This window comes from Stegostoma tigrinum, chromosome 4 (genome assembly GCF_030684315.1).
Source record: "Stegostoma tigrinum isolate sSteTig4 chromosome 4, sSteTig4.hap1, whole genome shotgun sequence".
NCBI classification, from domain to species: domain Eukaryota; kingdom Metazoa; phylum Chordata; class Chondrichthyes; order Orectolobiformes; family Stegostomatidae; genus Stegostoma; species Stegostoma tigrinum.
In genome coordinates this window covers 49,608,522-49,627,593 of record NC_081357.1, presented here as the reverse complement: position 1 = coordinate 49,627,593, position 19,072 = coordinate 49,608,522, and the positions used below count along the sequence as shown (strand labels likewise).

General features: G+C 40.5%; 1 protein-coding gene across 2 annotated transcripts in view; it reads right to left on the bottom strand.

Annotated features, from left to right (window-relative positions):
• Positions 1-14,193, bottom strand: part of faxcb (failed axon connections homolog, metaxin like GST domain containing b) — a 70,306-nt gene extending 56,113 nt beyond the window's left edge. The window contains exons 1-3 of one of the 2 annotated variants that reach the window (XM_048531385.1): positions 14,089-14,193; positions 13,419-13,540; positions 8,289-8,424 (exon numbers count right to left, since the gene is read on the bottom strand). In XM_048531385.1, coding sequence (XP_048387342.1) covers positions 8,289-8,424; positions 13,419-13,540; positions 14,089-14,121 — 291 coding nt within the window. In that variant the 5' untranslated portion in view covers positions 14,122-14,193. Of the gene's footprint in view, positions 1-8,288; positions 8,425-13,418; positions 13,894-14,088 lie in introns of those variants that run through there. The other variant, XM_048531384.2, reaches the window with a different exon arrangement.
• Between the last annotated feature and the right edge of the window lie 4,879 nt (positions 14,194-19,072).

Below are 19,072 nucleotides of genomic sequence, written 5' to 3'. Positions count from 1 at the left end.
CAATCAGTCCACACTGAATCTCAAAGCATCCCACCCAATCAACACTACAAGTGGGAACAGTTTCTCCCTTACTACATTATCCATACCCAGCATGGCTTTGAAAACTTTGATTAGATCTTCTCTTAGCTTTCTCCTCTCCAGGGAAACCAGATCTAACTTCTCCAACTTAATTTCATGAATGAAGTTTCACACCTCTGGAATGATTCTTATAAGCATCTTAGAGTCGTAGAGTCCTACAGCACGGAAACAGTTCTTCGGTCCAATCAATCCATGCCAACTGTAATACCAGATTAAACTAATCCCACCTGCCTGAAACTGGTCCATATCCCTCCAAACCTCTCCTATTCATGTAGTTATCATATGACCTTAAAGCATTGTAACTGCACTCACATCCAACACTGCCTCTGGGAATTCATTCTACATATGAACCACTCTATGTAAAAACGTTTCCCCTCATGTCCTTTTGAAATCTTACCCCTCTCACCTAAAAGTATGTCCCTTAGTCTTGAAATCCCCCACAATTGGGAAAAGACATCTGCCATTCACCCTGTTTGTGCCCCTCATCATTTCAAAAACCTCCATTAGGTAAACCCTCAACCCTCTACACTCCAGTGAAAAATGTTCCAGCCTATCCAGCCTCTCCCTACAAATCAACATTACATTCTCAGCAACATCCTGGTGAATCTGTTCTGAAGCTTCTCCAGCTTGATAATATCCTTCCTATGACAGGGCGACCAGAACTAGACACAATACTCCAGAAGAAGTCTCACCAAAGTCTTTGTACGACCCCAATATGACTTCACGACTCCTATACTCAAAGGTTTGAGCGATGTCTTCTGCACACTCTCCAATACATTCACATTCTTCCTACGGCGTGCCTTTCAGAACTGTATACAATCCTCCAGTTGAGCTCTAACTAGTGTCTAATACAAGTGCTCTTGCACTCTATGCCCCACTTAATAAAGCCTTGGATATTGTTTGACATACTTTCCTCACTGCTTGCTGTACGGTGCATGCTATTTTTCTTTCAGTTATTAACTACACACTGATCCCTTTATACATCAACATTTCCCAACCTAACACCACTTACATAATACTCAACAATTCTGTTTTTCCTACTGAAGTGTGCAACACTACACTTGTCTATGTTATACTCTGTCTGCCATGCATTTATCCACTCCTTGAGCTTTCTGAATAGCCCTGAAGCCTTTTTACTTCATCTTCACAATTTCTCCTAGTCTTGTGTAGTCATCAAACTTTGAAATACTGCATTTAATTCCCTCTTCCAAATCATTGATATATATTATGAAAAGCTGGGCCCAAGCACTAATCCCTGTGGTATCTCACTACTTACCATCATCCACTCTGAAAAAGAAAACTTTTGTTCCTTCCTTCTGTTTCCAGCCTGTATTCCTTGCCAATCTACTACCTCCAATTGCACTCACTTTAATCTTGTACCCTAACTTCAAATGTGGGACATTATCAAAATCTTTCTAAAATGCTTTATTAACAACTCTCTCTACCTCTCCTGTCATGTTTTATGTCTTTGCGTGTATAAAAGCAGGTTTCACTACTTCTGCACATCATGGAGAGAGATAATTATCATTTTATCCTGTCTCTCCATGTTCTTCCTCCCCAAAATGTAACAACTCACACTTATTTGCTTTGAACTTCATCCGTCACCCATCTGCATGCTCCACCAACTCACACATGACCATTTGAAGTTAGGCATTATCCTCCTCACAGTTAATAATGTTTCTAAGTTTTGCATCATTTGAGAATTTTGAAATCTTTCCCTGTACATCATATTTTAGATCAATAACATATATATCAGGAAAGGCAAAGCTCCTAATGCTTTATTGCATTCACTCCTGGGATCTAGACATTGCTGGCTGGGCCAGCATTTATTGCCTATCCTTAGTTGCCGTTTAGAAGGTGGTAGTGAGCTGCCTCTTGAACTGCTGCAATTCATGTGCTACAGGTAGATCCACAATGCCCTTAGGGAGATAATTCCAGGATTTTGGCCCTGTAACAGAAGGAACAGTGATATATTTCCAAGTCAGGGTGGTAAGTTGTTTGGAAGAGAACTTGCAGGTGATGATATTCTAATGTAACGACAGCCTTTGGCCTTCCATTTGGAGTGGTCTTGGGTTTGGAAGGTGCTGCCACTGCAAACCTTCCTTCAACTCGAAAAACATCACGAACGATCACTCTCCATTTCCTTTCTCTCACTCAATTTTGTATCCATTTTGCTACTGTCTCTATTTTTTGCGTAAATTCTAATTATCGTCACAAATCCGTTGTGTGCCAGTGTAACAAACACCTTTCGGAAGCTCGTTTATGCCACAACAACAGCATTATTAACTGTTTCTGTTATTGCTTCAATGAGCTGTAAGAAGTTAATTAGACACAATTTGTCCTTAACAAATCTACACTAACTCTTCTGAATTTGTTCATGTGGCATTTTACTCTATCCCAAATTATTGTTTGCAGAAGCTTATCCAACACCAAAGTTAAACTGACTGATCTGTAAATGCTGGCCCAACCTTACATGGCAGGCACATCTAAGACCGGAGGGCGTAAGGTGAAATGGGAGAATCCTTTACAAAAAGAAGTACAGTGCTGGTCTGAGGCAGCGAAAGACCCTCAATGGGACAGCTTGGACTCAGTAGACTGAACCGTGTTCAAGTGTTCAGCAAAAAACCTAGATGCGTATGCTACCACAGTCATGGGCTTCATTAGCAAATACATGGAGGGCTGTGTACCAAAGATGTCCATCCCAGTGTTCCCCAACCATAAACCTTGATTAAACCAGGAAATCCACTCCCTATTGAAGACCAAACATGCAGCATTCAAATTTGGGTGACCCAAACCAAAATCCAGATATGGTTGCCGCAAAGCCTTCAGGGAGGCCAAGAGGCAGTACTAGTCCATGTTAGAGGACCAGACCTACCACTATGGCAAGGCCGAAACGACATTATGGGATACAAAATGAAACAGTGTAAGATATCTGACAAAGACACATCCCTCTCTGATGCGCTCAATGCTTAACATGTTCGCTTTGAGCAGAATGCCAGCGACGCGGACATTCCTGCCCTGACAGCCCCAGGCACATTTGTTCCCTCTGTGACTACTTCAGAAGTCAGATCAGTCTTCCCGGGAGTCAATCCAAGGAAAGGAATGGGCCCGGACAGTGTTCCCGGCCGAGAACTCAGATCCTATGTGGACCAACTGGTGGAGGTATTCACCAACAACTTCAACCTCTACCTCTTACAAGCCAAAGTCCCCATCTGCTTCAAGAAGACCACCATCATCCCCATACCCAAGTAAGCACATGCAGTGTGCCTTAATGACTGTTGACCAATAGCTCTGACTTCAATCATCATTAAGTGCTCCAAGAGGCTGGTCATGGCCCACATCAACTCCAGTCTCCCAACCTGCCTCAATTCCCTACAGTTTGCCTACCAACATAACAATGGTCTACAGAAGATGCCATATCCCTAGCCCTGCACTCATCCCTGGAACATGTGGACAACAAAGACACCTATGTCAAGCTCCTTCTTGTTGACTACACCTTCACCTTCAACACCATTATCCCTCCAGACTGATCTCAAAACAGTGTGACCTTGGTCTCGGCTCTGCCCTCGGCAAGTGGATCCTCATCTTTCAGACCCACAGACCGCAATCAGTGAGGAGAGGTAACTGCCCAAGGATGCGACTTCAGCCCCGTACTGTACTCCCTGTACACCTACGACTGTGTTGCCAAATTCCAAACAAATACTATCTACAAGTTCGCTGAAGACACCACTAGTGGGACGGATATTTAACAACAAGTCAATATACAGAAGGGAGATAGTGGGCTTGGTGACATGGTGCAATAAAAACAATCTATCTCTCAACATTGGCAAAATTAAAGAAACTGATCATCAGCTTCAGAAAGAAAGGAGGAGAATGCGCCCCCATCTACATCGATGGAACTGAGGTTGAGAGAGTGAACAGCATCAAGTTCTTCGGAGTGACGATACCTGATGACCTGTCCTGGTCATCAGTCAAGAAGACACAACAACGCCTCTCCTTCCTCAGGCAGCTGAGGAAATTTGGCATGTCCATAAGGTCCCTCGCCAACTTCTACACATACACCATGGAAAGCATATTGTCCAGGTGCATAATGGTCTGTTGTAGCAACTGCTCTGCCCAGGACTGTAAGAAACTAAAGAAGGTGGTGTGCACAGGCCAGACCATCACAGAAGCCAACCTACCATGGACTCTATTTACACGGCTCACTGCAAGAGAAAAGCAGCTAACATCATCAAAGACCCATCTCGCCCTGATAACACTCTCCTACAACCTCTTCCTTCAGGCAGAAGATACCGAAGCCTGAACACACACACAGGCTGTTTCAGGTACAGCTTCTTTCTGGCCATTATCAGACTGTTGAATGGACTGTCACCTCAAATAATGCAATGTAACCTGTACGCCTCTAAGTCTTTTTGATTTGTACACCCTTTGCTTGCTGTAATCTGCCTATACCACTTGTAAACAAAGCTTTTCACTGCATTTCAGTACACATGACAATCAATCAATCGTAAGTTTAAGATGAGGAGTAAGTGGTTTACAGGAGATCTGAGAAAGATGTTTTCTCCCACATTGTGGTGGAAAGACAGAAACTACTTCGAACAAAGGCATTACACGTACAATTCTCCGATCCCCTGGCAGCACCCACCCCATATCTAAGGAAGACTGAAAAATTATAGTCAGTGCCTCAACAATTTCTACGCCTATTTCCTTCGGTATCTTTGGAAGCATCCCATCTAGTCCTGATGCTTTCTTAACCTTAAAAAGTAACAGACTACCCGATATCAAATCCTTATCAATTTGGAATGCTTCTGGTGATTTAATTTCCTCCTCTGTCACTACGGCTTGGTAGAATTAGTTTTATTGGTAAAGACAGATACAAAATATATATTTAACACCTTAGCATGCCTCCATGTATGATTTCTGTTTATGGTCCCTAATCAGCCCCAATCTATTTACCATATTTATATTATTAACGTGTAAATAAAAGATTTTAGGATTCCTTTTAGGTTAGTTGCCAATTTCTCTTCATTGTTATTTTCCATGTCATTCTCTCCCATAAAATACAATGAACACAATCCCCAATATGTTCATCCATTGATCCTTGATCTACCTGCTCAACCTTATTTCCAAGAATCAGCTCTAGCAATGACGCCTTCCTTATTGAACTGGTGCATATTGCTGTAGGAGATTCTCCTGAACACACAATCTAGGAACACTTGCCCCTCACTTCTGTTTACATTAACACTATCCCTATCTACACTCAAGATAATTAAAGTGCCTATTTTATCTCCTCTATAAGTTTGTACTACTCAGTAATTTATTTTCAGATTCATTTCTCTGCATGTTTCCCATGAGTTGATGACCTATAGGCTACACTGAGCCCGTATCTGCAGATTTTTTGATTCTCTTCCTCCAGCTTCACAATATCCTTCTTACAATCAATTCTGACACACTTCCTTCTTTTCTTACTTTCCGATCTTCCCTGAACACCTTAAATATAGGAATATTTCATGCTTAGTCCTGCTCTCCTTTGATGAAAACAAAAAATGCTGGAAATCATAGGGGGATCAGGCATCATCCAAGGAGATGGCGCAAGCTAAAGTTTCGAGTCTAGATTTCTCTTCTTTGGAGTCCTGATGCAATGTCATCTAGACTCAAAATGTTAGCTTGCTCTCTCTCCATCGATGCTGTCTGACCCATTGTGATTTCCAATATTTTTTGTTTGCAGTATAGATTCCAGCATCTGCAGTAAATTGTTCCTGCTCTTTCTTGAACCAGGTCTCTGCTACATCACGAACTAATATTTCCAAATAGCAATCTGCATCTTTAAGGCACCCAGTCATATTTACTACACTCTGTGCATCCACATACATGCACTGAAATCCTGGTTTAGATTGTTTTAATTCCTGCCTTATTTTGACACCACTTGTTTGCATATTCCCTATTCTATTAGTAATGTCTCTCCAAGTAATTTGAGCACCCTGGTATTCCACTATGATATCCTCCCTTTGTGCCACATCCCTGCTGATTTAGCTTAAACATTTCCCACAGTATTAACCAAACAACCTGCAGGAACTCAGTCCCATCTGTTTTCAGATGTAAACTATCCAACTTCTACAGGTGCCATCTCCCATAGAACTGGTCCCAGTGTCTCGGCAATCTTAAGTCCTGACTCTTATTTTCCTACTCCTGTTCTCACTTGTGTGAGTCATCCATAGATTACTACGTTTGTGATCAGGCTTGCTAATTTTCTACTTGTCCTCCTAGGTTCTGACTGAACCATTTTGTCCTTCCTATCAATGTTGTTGGACCAACACAGATCTGATGACCCACCCATAAAAAACATCCAGCAGCCATCTTTGGTCTTCATACGAGGAAGGTGACATACCATCCTAAAGTCAACTACAGTTGCAGAAATACCGTTCCACTAACTAATGAAACCACTTTCACTTCTGCTTTTCCACTGTTTTCCCTTTTTCCCTACAGAGCCAGCCCATGCACAATGCCACAGGTTTACTTCTTGCCGCACTCTTCTGAGGCATCATTGCTCTCACCAGTATCAAGAACAGAAAACTGTTTCTGCAGCTGGTGATACTTCCTGCACATGCAAAGTATCCCCGACTTTCCACTTACCACTAAATGGGCATTCTATGTGGTCAAACTGTCCTGCCACATCTTAAGCTTATTTTTGTCCATTTTGTTATAAACTGAAGAATTAAGGGTGGAATAAAGAATCATTCACCCTTACTTAGCAGTCAGCTCCTTCTGCTGTGCCATAAATTGGATACACAAGGATAAGAATAAGAATCAATTCCTAAAACATTAAAATAAAGCACCACCTTCCCTATCTTCCTCAACTCATCAAACTCACTACACTCCATTTCAGCCACATTTGGTGCTAAGGTGCTATATTTATATTTTTTGAAATATAGCTGTACATTGGTCACAGAGAGAAGAACAAAGACAGACAAAGCTATCGACACAGGAGTCAAGTTGGATACCTGAGAAAGCAGCCATGGAGAAGAATGGAACTGGTGGGTTTGGATATGTTTGGTTAATACACATTAAACCATATTTCCTCTATTCAATCAAAACTTAAATTAACATTTAGTCTTCAACTCATATTTGTCTTTTACTAGGGACTGTAAACATGAATGCCTTATCTTTCTGTCTTGCCAGCTGAGCATTTTAAAAAAACGACAAAATACTACAAATGCTGCAAATCTGATTTTTAAAAAAGCACATTGGAGAAACTCAGCAGGTCTGACAGCATCTATGGAGAGATATTCTGCCACACCTGCTGAGTTCAACCAGCACTCTCTGTTTTTATTCCAGAGTTTAAAAATCTAGACACCTATTCCCTGAACCATCTAATCATCTGTTTCACCCTTCCCAGCTTCACAGTATTACACATTACTGATCTTGGCCCTTTTCTTGAATTCTCAATGAAAAGATCAATGATGAGGGTAGGAAATCTCTTATTATCAATTTCTATGAGGCTGCTGCAAAGTTATGCATTTGTTGCCTTTTTTATAAGCAATGAATTTTGATCAATACTGAATAGAACTCTGCATCCACTCAGCAATAAATGTGTAGAGATATGTCTTGGCACGCTGCTCTTAAAAAAAAGGATCCTACATCATGCAAAGTAACTGAGGCATGAGCCATGAATCATAAAAATATGTTGTACGCAGCTATTAACTAGTGTCCATTACTTATTTGATATTATGAACATCTATTTATACATTCAAACTAATATGGCTATCAGCTTCTTCTTTAAATTAAAATGTAATGCAGAATAAATTCAATTACAATATTAAAACTTTTATTTAAATATACAAAAATACATGGCCTTTCTTTAAATAATTTTTCTCGAATATTTCTCACCTCTACTGCTACTTTGCATAGCCAAATGTTTTACTAATGTAAGAGCTGTAGATGTTGTTATGAACAAAAGGTCATAATGCTTGAATGTAGGAAACAGAAATGGCTCAGGAAATTGATGTTCAAGGGTAATAATGCTGGAATACTAAAACTGTCAACTCAATCAGGCCTCTTCCATCCAATATATTAAGGTGGTCTTGGAGGCTAACAAGAAGATCAACCACTAAAATGTACCATGAAATATGGCAAATTTAAAAAGCTCAGCCACAAGCAACATTGCATGCATTTTGACCAGTAATCATACAATTAACTGAAATTTTAGCAACCTGGTATGGCAAGTCTGCCATTCGAAGATATGTTTCCATCTTCAAGCAAAAAGGAGACAGACTAGGTACCTCACACTCAGGTCGTGAAAACTGATGCAGAATAATTGCATCTTTTGAATCAAGTTTTTGTTCCTTTCTGAAAGAAAAACACAAGTTACTTGCTAAAAGATCACTACCATTAACATTTTTAATACATCTGAAGGTAAGTTATTAATTGTTAATGGATATGATAAAACCTGAACTCTGTTGAAGACAGAGGTATGATCAGAAGTGCTTAAGTCTCAGAAACCAGTCTGGTTATTGGGGGCACTGGTGGCTAGCAGCAATATTTGCAGCACAGTGAGAGAAAAATCTAGATTAATCTAAAACATTATGAGTTATTCAGCTGTAAACACAAACATGTTTGAGTTCTATATTTTTCGAGATGTTAGATGCTGAGGAACAACCTCCTTGGTAATGACACAAAATGTGGAAAAACTGGCTTGTAATTTTTGAATTTCTTAGTAACGCAGCTAATAATCAGTTTATCTCATGTGAGTTTTGGAGAAAGATAAATACTGCGCTATGTTTATCCAATCCATTCACTTAAGCATGATTGCTTTGAGAACTTTGTTACTGTTTTCCATTTTTGTAATTCTTTACATTTTAGGAATTTGTGCACTTCAAATATACTTTATTTGCTGAGAAGTATTTTTGATTCCCTGAGCTTATGAACAATGCTATATAAGTGCATATTCTTTCTCTGGCAATGCTAATAATAAAGCTTTTAATAATTATCCATGCAACCAACATTGAAAATAATGCAGAGCCTGTGCAAAATGCATTTGTTTATAATTTTTAATTTTAATAGATTTTGCATTATTTTCATCTACTGATCCAACAGTTACCAACTCCACCTCTCCCACGGCAGCAGTCTGAGATGAAGGCAGTCAGTTTAAATGATTGTTGTCATACCTGACCTAGAATGAGCTTTGGACTTCATATTAACTTTTTCATGAAAAGTGGCTATTTCCACTTCTGTTACGTCATCTCAGTACTCCGTCTCTCCAGCTCCTTTATTCATTGAAACACTCCTTGAACCTAACACATTGACAAAATCTCTGGCCATCTGATCTAATGTCTCCTTATGCCAGTTGGTGTCGTACTTTTTTTTATAATGCTCTGGTGAACAGACTTGGATCTTCAGGGCAGCACAGTAACTCAGTGGATAGCAATGCTGTTTCATGGCACCAGTGATCCGGGTATGGTTCCAACCTAGGAATGACTGTCTGTGTGGATTTTGCACATTCTCCCTGTGTCTGCGTGGGTTTCCGCCAGATGCTCCAGTTTCCTCCCACAGTCCAAGGATGTGCAGGCTAGGTGGATTGGCCATGCTAAATTGTCCAAAATCCCGGATGTGCATTTTGGGTGGATTAGCCATGAGAAATGCAGGGTTACAGGAACGGGGTGGGTCTGGGAGGGACGCTCTTTGAGAGGTCTGTGTGCGTTTGATGGGCTGAACAGCCTGCTTCCACACGATACGGAGTCATTCTAAGCGTCACTTCGTTAAGTTAAAACATGAGAAATAGGAGCGGGAGTAGCGAGTCCAGCCCCTCAAGCCTGCTCCAACACTTGATATGATCATAGTTGAACTCTTCCTGGCATTAGCCCACTCTGCATATACTTTCAACCCATTAGTAATTAAAAATTTATCTATCTCCTTCTTAAATTTATTCAGTGTCCTATTATCGCTACACTCTGGGATAGTGAGTTCTACAGATTCATGAGCATTTGAGAGATGTAATTTCTCCTCATCTCTGTTTCAACTCAGCTACCCCTTATCCTGAAATTATAATCTCTCAATCTAGACTGCCCCACGAGGAAACATCTGCTCTACATCTACATTGTCAATCCCCTTTACCATCTTATACACCTCAATTAGATATCCTCCCATTCTTCTAAATGCCTGATACTGTAAGTCTGAACTGCTCAATTTCTCTTGAGAAGACAAAGCCTTCATCTCTGGAATTAATCTAGTGAACCCCTATTGAAACGCCTCCAGTGCAATTACATTTCTCCTCAAGTAACTAGACCAAAACCATACACACTATTTCAGATGTGGCCTCATTAAGGTCTTGTACAGTTGCAGCTACACCTCCCTATTTTTATAATGTCTTCCTTTAGCAATAAATGCCAAAATCCATTTACCTTCTTTATTATGTCTGCATACCTGCTGTCCCTGCATTCTTGTTTTCTGCGAATCAAGCACAAAGCACTCTGAAGTTTCTCCAATTTAGATAATAAGTTGCCTTTCTATTGCTCCAACCAAAATGGATAACTGACCCATGTTAGCTTCATCTGTCAAATTCTGGCCCATTCACATAAGCTATCCATATCCACTTATAAATTTTCTTATTTTTTTCATTACAATTTACTTTACCACCCATTTTAGTATTTTCTGCAAATTTGACTATTTTACTTTCTATCCCTCCATTCAAGTAATTAATATATATTGTAAAAAAGTTGGGCCAAGGACCGAAACCCGTGGCACTGACTTAGTTACATCTTGACAAACAGTGGAAGACCCATTTATGCTGAGTCTCTGCTTTCCTTTGGTTAGCCAATCCTATGGTGAACTTGAAAGGGTTCAGAAAAGACTTATAAGGATGTTGTAAGGGTTGGAAGGTTTGAGCTATTGGGAGAGGCTTAGTAGGCTAGGGCTATTTTCCCTGGAATGTCAGCGCTGAGCGTTGACCTTAAAGAAGCTTATAAAATCATGAGGTGCATAGATAGGGTGAATAGCCAATGCCTTTCTCCAAGGGTAGCGGAGTCCAAAACTAGAGGGCATAGGTTAAACGTGAGAGGGGAAAAAATTAAAAGGGGTCTAAGGGGCCACTTTTTCAAGCAGAAGGTGGTGTGTGAATGGAATAAGCTGCCAGAGGAAGTGACGGAGGCTGATACAATTACAACATTTAAAAGGCATCTGGATGGGTACATGAATAGGAAGGGCTTAGAAGGCCATAGGCCAAATGCTGGAAAATGGGACTAGATTAATATAGGCTATCCGGTTGGCACGGACGAGTTAGAGTGAAGGACCTGTTTCCATGCTGTACAGTACTATGATTCTATGACTTTATCCACGCTGACAAATTTCCCTTTATCCCATGCAATTTTACCTTGTATATTAATCTTTTGTACAGCATCTATCAAATGCCTTCTGGAAGTCCAGATATACTGCATGCAAATAATTCACATTATCTACATCTGATAATATCCTGCATCCAGGTAATCTTGGAACATCATACCTAATGGATCCACTATTTCTGCTGCCACCCTTTGATGTAAGCCATCAGGTCCTTGTGCACCTTCAATCCCATCAGTTTGCTCTGTACATTTTCCCTCATTATTATTGTTATAAGTTCTTCCCTTTCCATAACCTCTGCATTACCTGTAATTATTGAGATGGTACTATGGTCCTCCGTGATGAAAACTGAAGCAAAATATTGATTTAGTGACTCCCCCTTTCTGTGTTCCACACTATTAACTCTCCAGCTTCATCTAAGGGACCAATATTCACTAGAGCTATTCTCTTCCCTTTCATATACTTATAGAAACCAGGTAAATCTAAGTTACTATTGTTGTTTTTATGACAATATTAATATTAAAATCATGATTACTATCATTTATCATAATAAAATATTGTTGATTTTATTCACCAAATTTGAAGCACGTATAATGTGAGTAATGGATATAGGCTTCTTAACAGAAGTTATGAAATTGAAAAGAGGATAAGTTTGCCAAAATACCTGTCTTCTAGAGCTCAACAATGATTTCCAAGATTTGAATCAAATATCACTAATGATTGCCTTTCATTGCTCAGTTTGCTTCCGAAAAAGCACTTTTTTACTTATAAATTATTATTCCATCTATTTTAATCAAATTTTTTAACTTTAAAAACAGATTTATTTTCAACTGAATTTGGTACACCTAAAACGTACAGTATTTTGTCACTGTTAACAGCTATATTTTCCTACTTCCAGGCACCTATCAGAACAATCTTCAGCATCAGGGAAGTAAAACAGGATTTCTTTTAATGCATGAGTCCTTCAAAAATGGTACATTTGTTTAATAATCCTGTCACTTTGTCTAAGTTGTGTAAGTAGTAGAAACCTCGTCCGATTCTCCTTGGTGCTAACAGTACTAATGACCTACATTGTCTTCTTTATGGTCTTATAGTGTGCAGCCTATAGAGTAAACAGTTCATTATTTGATTTCTGGTGTTTGTTGAAATAACCAAGTTATATGGATTAAATAAGTGTTACAAGCTGTCTGCAAAGTTTCCCTTTCTGATACTTCCTAATAACTTGCTTAATAAAGGTATCAATCAACTGGATCAGGTTTGAACAGACAATCTTGAATATCTCACTGTTGTGGAAACTATGTTAAGGAGTGTGTTTATGAGAAATGCATTTGTTGTTTAATTTGTGACCCATAAGGAAACTAGGTCGAAGAATAAATAACACAATCTGCGTGTTTTATAAATAAATATACACGTTACGTGTACACACAGCACAGATAAGCACAACAACGGACATATACACGCATAGACACGCACATGTTAGGCTATTTAGTTAAATGTTTTGGGAGTTATGATATCTTGAAGGGATTGCATACATTAGTGAAATAAATCGGTTTTGAAGACTTAAAGGTGGATCAATAGAGGCCGTTTGGCATGGTAAAATATCTCAGGAAACGTCTAATTTACACGAATTTTTAAAAAAATTCTGTATTGGTTATTCAAGAACGTGACTACATCGTACAAATACATTCAAAATTGCATTTAAGGAATGCCTACATTAATAAAACTAGGCGTCCGTACCTGACCTGATTTATGTCAACCGATGGAAAGGAGACAGTGTCTGGCCTACTTACAATTTGAAGCCAGTCTTAATGAAAAATCAAAACGTTTCCGATTGATTATGTTTCATCTCTTTCAATGTCAATGTATTTTCATTTTAATAGGTTTTGCAATTCGTTCTGCTCAATCGCCATTCTCCTAATTCATGGGCAATATCACTTGTCAATTACGGTTAGCTTCCCTTGTGCCCAACCCGTGCTGTAACCATCAAAGAATGGACGGTGAGCTATTACCTGATTGCTAGCAATTCATGTAAGAGGTATGCAGCGGCTGCCAGCAGGGCTCCACCGGTTAGACACAGCGTTTTCTTCCACCATGATTCCGCTCCCAGCCCTGACATGATGCTACAGTAATCCTGCAAAGGAAAAGTGATTATGTATCCATAAAAGGAATAGTGATCGTCAGAACCGCACAGTCCCAGGGAAAAGCTTTGATTCCTGCTCAGATCAACCACGCATGATCTGGACGATGCAAAACCAACACCCCAGTACATTCTTCGATGTTCAGCTGGATCGTCCCCGAATGACTGCTGTTTCTGCTCAGAGATGGAACTATTGCAGATGATTGGGGAACTGTAATGATGTTATGCCGATGTATGTTGCAGAAGAAGCAAACATGCGAACACCGTTTATGCATCTGTGCAAAACACGCAACATTTTGCTACCGCTCCTGCCGCCTGCCTTTGTCTTCCTGTTCCCCCCACCCAGCTATTCAGTGATGTCATTGTATGTCAAATTAATTCGCCGAAGAGACGTAAATGGTGTTAACACCTCAACCATATACTCATATTAACCGAAATATTCCAATCCTCACAACAGTCAAGCCCTTACAGCTATGTTTCAATAGCTTCAATATGTGATATTCAGCTGATGTTAAGTAGATGAGTGTTTAGTTTATTCTTACACGGAATCTCCCATCGCTGACTAAGGCCAGCATTCATTGTCCATCTCTTCACAAGCTGGCAGTGAGCTGCCTTCTTGATCGACCTCACTCCATATAGTCTATATTGCTGTTAGGCAGCGAGTTCCAGGATGTTGGCCAGCAATAGTGAAGGAATGGTGATATTATTTCCAGCAGGGAAGTGTGTAATTTGGAAGGGAAGTTACAGGTGACGATGACTTCATGCATCTGCTGCCCCTGTCTTCTAGGCATTAGAGACTACAGGTTGAAAGATACTGTCAAAGTGGCCATGGTGAGTTACAATGGTGTATCATGGAGATTGCCCACACATGCTATGGTTGGAGGAGTGACTGTTCAAGGTGTAAATAGGGTTCTGATTAAGTGGTCTGTCTTAACTTGGATGTTGTCAAACCTATTGTATGCTGTTGGAGCTGAGCTTAGCCAAGCAAATGGAGAATAGTCCAATAGTCCTAATGTGGGTCTTGTAGATGATGAAAAGGTTTTGGGGAGGTTAGAAAGCCAGGAACTCACTGAAAAATACCCTGCATTTGCCCTGCTGTCAAAACTCAGGATGTTGATGGTGGGGTCTTCAATGATGGAAATGGCAATTATTTTTAGATGTATATATTTGTTCGTGTGTTGAGGGCATTGCTGGCTCAGCTAAATTTCCCAGACAGCAGTTAAGAATCACCCTCATTGCAGTGAGTCTGGAATCAAATGTAGCCCAGACAAGGTAAGGAATGCAGCATTCTTTCCTGAAAGAACATTGATGATCTAAATGGTATTTTTATGACAATCAGTAGTAGCTACATAGTCACATTAGCCTAGCATTTTATTCCAGATTTTTATTTAATGCAAATGACATGAGCAGCCATCCTGGGGTTCAAATCCATGTCCATAAAAACTTAACAGCAGATTGAGGCCATTTGGCCCATCAAGTCTGCACTGCTATTCATCACGTTTAATATGTTTCTTAACCCTGCTCTCCTGCCTTCTCCTCATAACCCTGCATCCCCTTATTAATCAAGAACCTATCGATTGCTGTCTTAAAGACATTCAATGACTTGGCCTCAATAGCCTTCTGTTGCAGTGAATCCCACAGATTCACCACCCTCTGACTGAAGAAATAACTCCTCATCTCCAGATTTAAAAGGTCATCCCTCACTCTGAGACTATGCCTTCAGGTCTTAGTTTCTCCTACTAGTGGAAACATCTTCTGTAGCTCCACTTTATCAAGGACTCTCAGTAATCTGTGAATTTCAATCAGATCCACCCCCCACCCCCCACTCCCGCTCACCTTCTCAACTCACCATTCAGTACAGACACAGAGTCCTCGACTGCTCCTCATACAACAAGCCGTTCATCCCCAGGAACATTCTTGTAATCCTCCTCTGAACTCCCACCAATGTCAGCACACCCTTCCTTAAATATGGGGCCCAAAATAGGTCACAAAATTCCAAATGCAGTCTGACTAGAGCCTTTATACAGCGTCAGCAGTACATCTCTGCTCTAGTAGCTCTCTTGAAATGATTGCTAATCTTGCATTTGCCTTTCTAACTGCCGATTGAGCATGCATATTAACCTTGACAGAATCCTGAATTAGGAATCCTAGGTCCTTTTGAGCTTCAGACTCCCAAAGCCTTTCCCTATTTAGAAAATAGCCATTGCCACTTCTTCCAACCAAAGTGTATAACCACACACTTTCCCACATTGTATCCTACCTGCCACTTCTATGCCCATACTTCTACCTTGCCCAAGTCCTTTTCCAGCCTCCCTGCTGCCTCAACACTACTATCTTTGTATGGTCAGAAAACCTAGCAACAATTCCCCCAGTTCCTTTATCCAGATCATTAAGATATAACATGAATAGCTGTGGTCCCAACTTGGATCCCTATGGAACTCCACTTGTCACCAGCTGCCATCCTGAAATAGACCCCTTCATCTCCACTCTCTGTCTTCTACCAGTCAACTAATCGTTTATCCATGCTGGTACCTTACACCTAACACCATGGGCTCATCTTATTTAGGAGTCTGCTATACGACAAAGTCTGGAAATCCAAAAAGATTATGACCACTAGTTCTCCTTTGTCTAACTTGCACTTTCCCTCCTCAAAGAATTCCAGCAGATTTGTCAGGCATGACCTTCCCTTGACAAAGCCAGATGACTCAGCCCTATGTTACCATGCACTTCCTAGCACCCTATAATCTCACCCTTAATAATGAATGCTAAAATTGTACCAAGAACTGAAGTTAGGCTAACTGGCCTATAAATCCCAGCCTTCTGCCTCCATCCCCTTAAACAGCATGTCCCATTAGACATTTGCCAATCCTCTTCAATTTCCTCTGACTCCAATGGTTCCTGAAATATCACCACAAAACTCCACAATCTCCTCAGGTATCTCCTTCAAAACTCTGGAATGTAGTCCTTCTAATCTGTGTGATTTATCCACCTTCAGACCCTTCAGCTTTCCCAGCACCTTCTCCTTAGTGATGACCACTATAGTCACTTCTGCTCCCTGACTCTCCTGAAGTTTTGGTATGCTAATGGTGTCTTTTACCATGAATATCCTACAGAAAATTAACAGAAATTGTTGGAGAACCACAGCAGGTCTGGCAGCATCTCTGGAGAGAAAACATCCTACGTTTCTGATCCTGTGACCGTTCTTCAGAACTGATTATAGCTAGGAAAAGATGTTATTTATGCTGAAGACTGGGGGTAGGGAGGAAGGGAGGAGAGAAGGTAGTGAACAATAGGTGGAGATTGAGCCAGAGAGAGAGAACAATAGTTGGCCCGACAAAAGAATGGATAATGGTGAGCCAGGGAGAAAGAAAAGTTGCTAATGGGGACCTCAGAGGATGAAAAGTATGTTGATTGTGATGATAGCAGCCCATGTGATGATAAAGCATGGGGTGTGCGATGTCATCCCACTGGAAGTGGTGGAAATGGTGCTATTGATCCTTGAATGTGGATGTTACTGGGTGGTGAGGACTTCTGAAGGGACCATTCTCTCTGAGACACCTTGGTCACACCCTTCCCCACCCCAGTTTTCAGCATAAGCGCTACCTTTTCCCAGCTTCAATCAGTTCTGAAGATGAGTCACTGGACTTGAAATATTGGTTCTGATTTCTCTCAGAGATGTTGCCAGATCTGCTGAGTTTTCCCAGAAATTTCTGTTTTTGTTTCAGATTTCCAACATCCATTTTTTTTTTGTTTCCATAGAACATTTGCCTCGGTTGTTGATTACTAGTTCACTGACAATACCTCCAAACAAGCATCTCACCAATGTCAATAAAGGCGCTTATACTTGTAGTTGTTGGAGATGGTCACTCTCTAGTACTTCTGTGGCACAAGTTACCTGCTGCTATTCACTCAAGCTTCCCTACAGCCCAGGTCTTGCTGTGCGCATGGGCAGCTTGCTACATTATCTAAGCACTTTGCAAAGAATAGCCCCAGTTCTGATCTTATAATTCAGGGAAGACATTGATGAAGCATTTGAAAATGACTGATCCTAGGACACTTCCTGAAGAACTGCAACAGTGATGTCCTCAGAATGAAATGTTTAGGTTTCAGCAACCTCAAAACTTTCCTGTGCAATAAGTATGACTCCAACCAGTGGAGAAATTATTCTCATTTCATTTTCTTCACTTCCAATCAGGTTCTTTGATGCTGTAGTTGGCCAAGTGTTGCCTTAATATCCTAGGTAATCACTTCCACATCATCTCTGGAATTCAGCTCTTCTACTCATGTTTGGACCAAGGCACTATTGAATCAGAAACCAAGAGGTTGTTCTGAAAGCGATGGCAAAAACTGCAGATGCTGGAGTCAGAGTTAACCAGGTGTGGAGCTGGAGGAACACAGCAGACCAGGCAGCATTCGAGGAGTAGGAAAGCTGATGTTTCGGGTCTGGATCCTTCCTCAGAAAAAAAATCATTTTTTTGAAGAAGGCTTCCTCTGATACTGCCTGGCCTGATGTGTTCCTCCAGCTCTATACTTTGTTATCTCTGGTCCTTGTGAAATCTTTTTTCAGTGTATCTGACATTTCCCACCATCTGCATGTCCATCAATTTTTATAGTGCAACTATTAATTACATTTGAAGGAAAATAAGGACTAATAGCTACTTCCAATATCTGGATGAAGGTATATGCTGCTAGTCACATATCTACAGAATCTTAGAGCAAAAAGGAAGACTATTCCACCGATATTACCTATGCTAACTCTTTGAAGCAGCGATGGAATTGGTCTCAATCTCCCATTGTTTTACAACCATTTTTATTAATAGCGATAGTCTTAATGCCAGTGCTAGCACTTACTCTGGAAAAGGTTAATGGAAAGATCTGAATGACAGCAATTATGCTCGGAAAAAGAGATGGTAACTATCCAAACACAATTTCACCCAAATAATACAAAACCTGCAATGCTTAGCTGCCATAATGCCCAGGGATGTTAGCTAGATAGGGTTCAGTGATTCTCCGTTGATGTTCAGGGATTACATTTCAAAGCTTATCAATCTCATTGCTTTGGCTTCCTCCTAGTACCTGGATCTCTTGAGAGGGTGGAAATCACATCTACTTAAATCCAATGTCATGTATTGGAAGAGATAGTGATGAAATAGAAACCTGAAATAATGAGTAAATGGTTGAAGCGAGAAAAACAGGCCAAGCATAGCTCGTGCTGTGTGACTACATGCCTGTTTGACAGAAGGTCGTGGCTGATGGCAGGATAACTATGCCATGCTACATAGACCACTGCCTGATCTGCACCAAGCTGATCTAGTCAAAATGCCATAAATCAACTTGCCAACCAGGGCCAAAGCTAGATGCCAGAGTTTAAAAACATCCTACTGTTGTCTTAGATCTTGCTACACATCACAATACTACTCTGCAGTTTGACTTTCTTTTCGCTAGTGCTGTAGAAACTGCAAGGAAAGTTTCATAGATAGCATAAACTGCAGATGCTGGAGGATCTGAGATAACAAGGTGTAGAGT